Source organism: Calliphora vicina, chromosome 5 (assembly GCF_958450345.1).
Source record: "Calliphora vicina chromosome 5, idCalVici1.1, whole genome shotgun sequence".
In the NCBI taxonomy this organism is placed as follows: domain Eukaryota; kingdom Metazoa; phylum Arthropoda; class Insecta; order Diptera; family Calliphoridae; genus Calliphora; species Calliphora vicina.
Genome location: NC_088784.1, coordinates 62550813 through 62559248, shown reverse-complemented (window position 1 = coordinate 62559248; position 8436 = coordinate 62550813). Strand labels below are relative to the sequence as shown.

The following is an 8436-nucleotide window of genomic DNA, read 5'->3' as shown; positions in this document are numbered from 1 at the left end:
AAAGTCGCGTATTTACATGTGTCGGATAAAAACATCCAAAAACTGGTTATTAAGAGAAAAATTATTATGCGATGCCGCCTGTCCTAAAATAAACTATTAAATTGAATTTAAATATGAAGAGAGAGAGAGATTGTAATTGATATCAGATCGAATAATTATTTTGGAAGGAAGTTACGATTTTAATGAATGTAAATGATTTTGAAGGTTCAAACAACAGATTTTGTATTTCCATTAAATAAACGTTCCGATAACATGAGAAGCAGATTAATGCAACACAGACATTTAGAACCTATAAGGCAGACCGGGACCAGCTAGTATCTATTATTGACTGCATTTTCCAAGTTACATATAATTTTAAAATTATACTAAATGGGTTATAAATATACATACCAATGTACGTTTATGTAGCTAATTGCACCAAAAAGTACAATTGTACCAACTTTGCCATCCCTGAATCATAGTACATAGAGTTGTATTTTGTATATATGTTGCTCTGCATAAATCAGCCAGTTACTGAACAGACTTCAATTTCTTCACAATAACAAACACAAATAAAATTTTACTTTTGTATCTCTCAACAAAATTAAAACAAATAAATTAATTTCAACAGCTGTTAAAACAACTTCTCAACCAAAGAATAACATTTCAACATAAATCATTCACAATATTGAATGGTATTGCCATATTGAAATTATTAATGTTATTTACATTTAGATTCAATACAACCCTGTTTTTAGAGCTTTTGCCAAAGAATTTTGTCGCAAAAAACACAAAAGCAGAACAATTTGTTCTTTATTTAAATTTTAGCAGGAAATTGACGCACAAATATAAACAAAACGCAGCCAGATTAAAACATAATCTTACCAAAGACATATAATACCAAGAATTTAATTTGAAAATTATCAAAATACAGTGATAAAAGGGCAACAAGTGGATTTGTGTAAAATTGTATTTCAATTTTAGTAATTGTGAAATTGAAATAAACTCAACTAATACAAGGAGAAAGAAACAAGTATGTAATTACTTTAACATACCAGTTGCTTGTAACAATTATTTCTAATTTGTATAATCATTCAAGTTTATAGTGACTTTTCCAGACGGCATTGACGATTTTGACGACGCCATGGACTTGTGGGGAATTTTTATGTTTTTCTTCTTGGCCTTCATCATAATGAGCTGCTGTGGCTATTGCTGTTCCCGCAAACAGCGGGGAGCTGTCTTATCAGGTAAGTTATTAAATTGATAAAATAAATAATAAGTACAAACAGTGTTAACAAACACACGTTAAGTTTATTTTTATAATATCAACTGTATTGTTGAGGTTTTGTGTTCAGATTAGAAATTCGTACAACGTCAATCACATACATCCGTCTGACGGCCATAACTCTACATTTGTAATTTGGTTGATATGTAGTTAACACTAGTCAACAGTGCCTAAAGATTTTTAGGATCTTGCAAAAAGAAAAAGTTATTATTTCTTGTTGTTTATGTTTGCATTATGAATCACTTTTCCATTGAAGAGAGCAGTTTGTTGTTCGAATTTGTTTCTAAGAACGTGATGTGAATTTATATTAATTAAAATGTAGATATCGTTTCAGTTGTTTCGTAGTTATCGTGGTATAAATTAGGATCAACAGGTTAGATTCATTATATTTATTGAATTGTAATCTCTATATATATGTAGGTATATTATGATATTAATTAAATGATAAAAAGTAAGATAATGACAATTTGTTTATTCGTAGTGTAAGATGTTTAAAATGGTTTTTGTAACAAATATTAATTTATAATTAATGTTAACAAAATTTATCAAGTATTGAAATTTGTAAATTATAACAAAGATTCATTCATTGAAATCTGTCCATACTTGTACAAGTTACAAGCTTTATAAACATATTCCTAACCACAGGTGGTCGACATTGACACCCTGTATCTCACCACGTATTCGAAACTTATGTCCTTCTCTAGGAATCATTTGTACATAATTTTGCAATCGGACCAGTAGTTTAAGATGCAGATTAATTATCATAAATACCGATCTCATAGAAAAATTCTAGCTAGAGCCAGGTGATAGGAATTGTAAATCGTGTTTTAATTTTTATTATTATTTATAATAGAGAAAGGATTAAAGAAAATTAATATTTTCTGATGCTTTTCCTCAATTATACGCCATTGAATGTTTAATAAAACATACAAATTCAGATTGGAACCATGGGAGGATCTCGAGATATTAAACATTTTCTAATATTTTCAAGAATAATTAAAAAAATCAGTTATATTTTTAAGGATATCTATGTAATGGGTTGTCAAATTTGTATAAAGTTAGTCGTATATAAATCGTAAGGACTTAAATTTTCTGAGGAAAATGAAAAATAATAATAAATTTAAACAATATCCTTTATGCAAGGTTATTTTGAAATACATATCCCTAAATTTTGCACAATATTATTTTAATAATATCGTATTATTTTGAATGTCTGTATAGATTTTTACTGATATTTTCTATGTAAATGAAATGAAAGTTATGTTTAAAATATTGATAAGTTACACGGCCTAAGTTTATAAAAATTGGACAATTAGTTATAAAACTATACGTAAATATATTTTTTTAAATATATTCCTAAATTTCTCGAGAATTTTATATGTTTTTATTGGACACAAATCTTTGGAAAATGGATGATTTCAAGGACTGTTCAAGGAATATTTCCGTTTTGTTGAGAAACTGATTTCTAGATTCCGATTCATTAGCTTCAATATAAGATGCTTAAATCTGACTAATAGTTCTAAAGTTATTTATTTTTATTTATTCAATTGTAATATATGTAGCCATTTGGCCAATAACAAATTATATTACAAGTATTCTTATTATCTATGAGAACTTCCATACATCCTTATTAACCGTTTCACTTTAGTTATTTTGCACGCATCTATAAAAATATATTTAAAAACCAAACTAAAGCGAATTTTGGAATTCTGGAGAACTTTAAATTTTTTTACATGTACCAAATATGATCGAATTCAGAAAAATAATGGTTCAAAAATTCAGTATTTTTGAAATTTGAGTTAGAGTTTTCTTCGAAATCTGCGTATATTTCTCCAGTAAACATTTTTCTATAATGAAATACATATCGAGGGACTATATTCAAAACCCTCTATATTAAAAAACACAACTTTTTAGGAGATCCAAAAAACAGTTTTTTTTCGCAAATTACTTGAATTATTAAAATTCGGTATTCTACAATATTTTTTTTAAAGCAAGTACTGAATCTCACATATAATTGATTTTTAAAATTTTGCATTATTTGGGATACAGGGTTTTTCTTCTCAAAATATTCAATGTGTGTATATGAAAATGATAAGATAGAGGATTTTGCATTTTAATAAAATTATATTATTTTGATTTCATTTATGCCATCTGACAGTTTTTAACGTGATTTATTTAAGATAACGGCTAATAATACATGAGATAAAAAAATTAACATTAAACAGTATTCAACAAAAAGTTATAGAAAAAATTTATTTTTTTTGCTTTTTTAAGTTTTTGTTTGGAATTTGATTGGTGTAAATTATCGCAAAATAAAAAATGATACTTTAAAAGTAGACACTTTTTTAAGCAAACTCCAACTTTAATCATTTATTTTCATGCCATGGACATTATATTTTCCAAAGACAAAAAGGTAAAACATTTTCATGGTAATTCAAATCAGAATTGGCATTCGCTATTTTGATAAATGATTGAAAAATGTAAAATTCATGTTCAGCGTGCAAAAATTAGTAAGAATATATGAACTGCAGGAAGAAATTATTCCAAAAAAATATTTGAAGTATTTGTATTCGGAAAAAATTAATTGTATAAGATAGAGAAATAACAAAAATGCAAATAAAACAGCAAAATATACATATGTTTGTTATGAAATTCACCCATTTATTCAAGCTGCTGTGATCAGCCATTATTCAAGCTGGTCACACTCGTTGTTTCCATATTGAAACAACCATATTCTCTTATGATGGAATGGGTGTGTTTTAGATTCATCCTCTACAGCTCTTCTGTTCACAATAGGTAAGGGGGATCCAAAGTCACATATTGTCAGAATTAGTTGGACACAGTCTCCTTCCATTCCTCATTATAACAGCTGCTACATTAGTCGTTAAACGGGATGCCCAATATCTTAGCAATCATCGACAAGTATTGCTTACCTTTCACCTGTTTATACTTGACAAATATTTATCATAACAATTTATGACGTTTGTTGTCACGACAAAGTTGTCTGAGCAAAATCACTAACAATTTTGTCATTGCAATATTATTGTCGAAGCAATAATACTAATAAATGGAGACTATCTTTTATCTTGACAAATTTTATCAGGTATAGACATAAAGTTAGGGATGAAGACACTTTTTATTTAATTTAGTCTATGGATATTATCCTTACAGACTGAGTGTTAAATTAAATTATACAATTTTTCTTAATGTAAAGATTGTTAGTTGTTTAAACTGATAATAATATTTCGTTTTATAATATCAACATTTAAATTGAATTGAAATCTATAAAGTTTAACATTTAGTTAAAATTACAACATAATTTCCTAAACGGATCTGCCATTTCGTAGTTTGTTCGAAAAGCTTTAACATAAAGTGGGCTATTAAATCGTAATGAGCGTTGAGGAACATTTAATGATATCTTAATTAAAAGAAAATCGGATAAAACATTTCCATTTAAAATATTTACAAGAAATGAAAAATTAAGCATAATTCTTCAGATTTTTAATGTTGGCAGTCGAATCATAGCAAGTCGTGAAGAATATGATGAAAGCGAAGAATATCCTCGATGAACATCTCTTAAACAAAATAGCAACAATTTTTTCTGGACAGATTCGATACGATCAATGTAAACATTATAGTAGGGGTCCCACACAATAGAGCCATACTCTAAAATCGGTCTTACAAGTGACGTAAATAGTGTTTTAATGATGAATGGATCATTAAATTCCTTTGCCTCGAGCTTTGTTAACAGCCATGGTAATATGTTGTATGAAGTTTAATTTTCCATCTAACAAATTACCATCATGTGGTTATATAAGTTCATCTAATACATGCTGTATATCGTCCCCTCAATAAAACAATAGTGTATAAGCATATTTTTTATAGCATAATCTACATAACTGATTCTATATGTGGTAAAAATTTGGTGAAATTCCACTTCCACAAAGTGGATCAAAAGATCAATTGAAATATTACTTTTGTTCTAGATGTCTACTAACATAAAAATTTTAAACTCAATTATTTCGAAATGGCAAAAAAATTATACACTATTGTTTTATTAAGGGGACGATATATACTTATTAGTAAGCCAAGGTATCACTAGATCCTGATTTGAAGGCCTGCACGAATAATACCGTCTGGACCCTCGGATTTAAACAGGTCGAAGCTTTTTATTGTCCAGAGAATTCTGTTAACGGAGTTAATGCACTGGAAAGCAGACTCCTAAGCCACTTCTGCAGGCACTCCGTAGACTGGAAGGCAGCCTGAAAAATTAATATAAAGTAACCCTCAAGGGTCTTCCTATTGCTCAGAGTAAAACTATCACAGGGTTTCTTAATGTAGCTTGGTACAACCGGGGGAGGGTGCTATTTTAATAATCGGTTAGTCTCTGAGGATCCATTCACGCCGATACAGAAGTTTCTCCACGATTTCCTCTTCACATTCATCTTCAAATTCTTGATGTGATTCACTATATTTTATATGCTGACCAATTATCTAGACTCTTTCTTTGCCTCAATGAATCATTTTATTAATTTATCAAATGTATATAGATTTGCTGTTTACTAACATTTCTCGTGAAGCACACAAAATTATTTCTTAATTAACACTGTTTTTTGGAATTAAATTTAACTGCTTTTGCGTCTGAAATATTATGAACTAAAAAATAGTATGAACGGGGTTTTATTTTATATAGTACATACATATATTTTCTTGTTTTCGCTACTCCAAAATATTTATAAATTTTAATATCTTATCGATAAAAAGGGATTTATTAATTAAAGCTGACATATGTATATAAATTGAAAAAGACAAATATTTTTGCATTACAAAAATTTATATGTACATAGATAAAAATGATCAGTCACAGTTAACTGTGCTGAATGGTAAAAAAGTATAAGTTCAAAAATTAAAATTTTTAAATTACTATTAAAATATCTTATGCCGTTTTCTGTATTTGTATTTTGTTCATTAATTTAGTTATTCCTTAATTATTATGAAATATAAATTGGTTTCTAATATGTCCAGGTTCAACAGCATTTAAAATCTTTTTTTGGAATATGGAATAGAAAAATATCAAAATTTTTCCCAGAACATAAAACTCCAAAAAAAAAATGCATTTTGTTTTCCAAAAATGGCACCCTGTGAAATGAAAAATGTTAATTTTTTTTACTCTCAGCTTTATCACAAACTGATTAATGCTAACTCTTGTTTTTTATATCATTAAAATTATTGAAAGTAACAGAAAATTGGGCTCAGGCCACCTAAGATTGGAAATTTAAAGCAAATATGGTAATAAATAAATATACTGACGGAGTGTAGAAAGAAGCTTGAGGTATGCATTTTTTGCATTTCCGCACTGAATAAAATCTATTTTAATTTCATTGGGATTTCTCTAAACTTCTCATCTTTTCACTCTCTCTCATTTGACTTCAAAATATCAATTTATTTCGTCACGTCTAAACATATTTATCTTCAGACTGAAATATTTTGTTACGAAACATATTTAACTCGGAATATTTATCTTCACACACATAATAAATAGACCTAAATTAAAATATTTTTCCCGCTGTATTCCCTAAATAACTTTAAGTCACTTTGCATTTCAACATTTGGCCATACAACTTGTGATGTACATAATTTTCTTTATCAACTATTTTGACGAATACAATTATTCTGTGCTCATATATATAAATCTATTTAGTTTTACATTCAATTTCAACGAATTCGCATACGATACTTTCTGTACAATTAAGTGAAAAATTAGAAATGATTTATATTTATTTCGATATTTGGTTTCCTATATTCATTATATTGTTTTTCTTAATTTTAATATCGATATTAATACGTTTAAGACGTAGACGTTTGGCTTTAGCACGAACAACTTGTGTTCTAACCACCGATAGCGGTAAGTTTTTGACGAGATATTTGACAGATTTTTTACGTATTAAAAGAAATAAATAACAATACTTTACGCTTCCAATATTCCTATAGAATTCCAAATTTATCTACTTTCCAATATTAAATTATTTGTAATACACTTTATGTATTTCTACACATATGCATGTATTTCTAATATCTTAATACTATTTATTGTTGATATCATTATTATTGATTCATTATTTTTCCAATTAGTTTACTACGATTTCAATATTCGCCAAAATTTGACAACAATTTATTTATAACAATTTAGTTTATTTCCAATATTGGAGTGCATCATAAGTTCGTTGTAAAAAATCAGCTAAATAATTTTGAAATGAAATTGTATTTAAATATTATTATTGCATTTATTTGCATTGTGCTTTTAGCTGTTATTTGTGTGCTAATTGCCCTATATTTAAGACGGCGAACATTGAAATTGAAAGAAAATAAGCAACAAACTGTGTTTGTTTTACAAAATTCATAAAATCTTATCGAAAAATGCAAGTAATTCATTTCTATATTTAATTAACAAATACACAATCAAGATGCATATGTATATGGGATAAACATATATAGGAAAACAAACTGAATAAATGTCTATTCGACAGATGTAGCTTCAACAATGTGTCGGCTATCAACTGTCAAAGTTCTAAACTAAGGGGTCTTCCCTATTGGAAGACTTTTTATTTATAAACTCAACACCTAATATATTTAAATTTATATTCCTCCGTTTGATCGTTCTGTTGTGCAAGGAATCCATTATACCTGGAGTTTACTTCCTGATGATCTATCAAAACTATTATGAATACATAGTTATTAATTGAACAATACATATTTTATTGGCCATTAGGCTTTATTTGTATTGATATTAAATAAATAATAATCTATTGGTCATGGCTCCCATATAAGGAGCACTTTTGAAAACGCATTAACCTACGTAATGCGTTCTGAAGTGAAGTGTATCCCAGAGAGAGTGTTCGATCGATCATGATGGAATATTACGGTTACATGTCTGGCTGCGTTTTCTTGCCGTTTTTCGGGCAATGCTCGCTTAAAATTTCAGCTAATGATTCGGTGCAAAAATGGTTTTCTTTATTTTAAAGCAGCATTTCAAACATACAAATTCGTCTTTCAAGGTCTCTCATCGTATGGTATCCAATTTCCCTAATTTTCGATGAATCCTGCTGCTTGCAAACTTTTTGAAATCGCTGATTAAGTAGCTCCCATTGATGCTGCAAGCTCTTGTTGAGTTT

The 8436-nt window shown here is 28.2% G+C and overlaps 1 protein-coding gene across 2 annotated transcripts in view; it reads left to right on the top strand.

Annotated features, from left to right (window-relative positions):
• Positions 1–852: 852 nt before the first annotated feature.
• LOC135961899 (ESX-1 secretion-associated protein EspI) overlaps positions 853–8436 on the top strand; it is a 53995-nt gene continuing 46411 nt past the window's right edge. The window contains exons 1-2 of one of the 2 annotated variants that reach the window (XM_065513540.1): positions 853–1012; positions 1086–1226. In XM_065513540.1, the coding sequence (XP_065369612.1) occupies position 1012; positions 1086–1226 (142 nt within the window). In that variant the 5' untranslated portion in view covers positions 853–1011. Of the gene's footprint in view, positions 1013–1078; positions 1227–8436 lie in introns of both variants that reach the window. The other variant, XM_065513543.1, reaches the window with a different exon arrangement.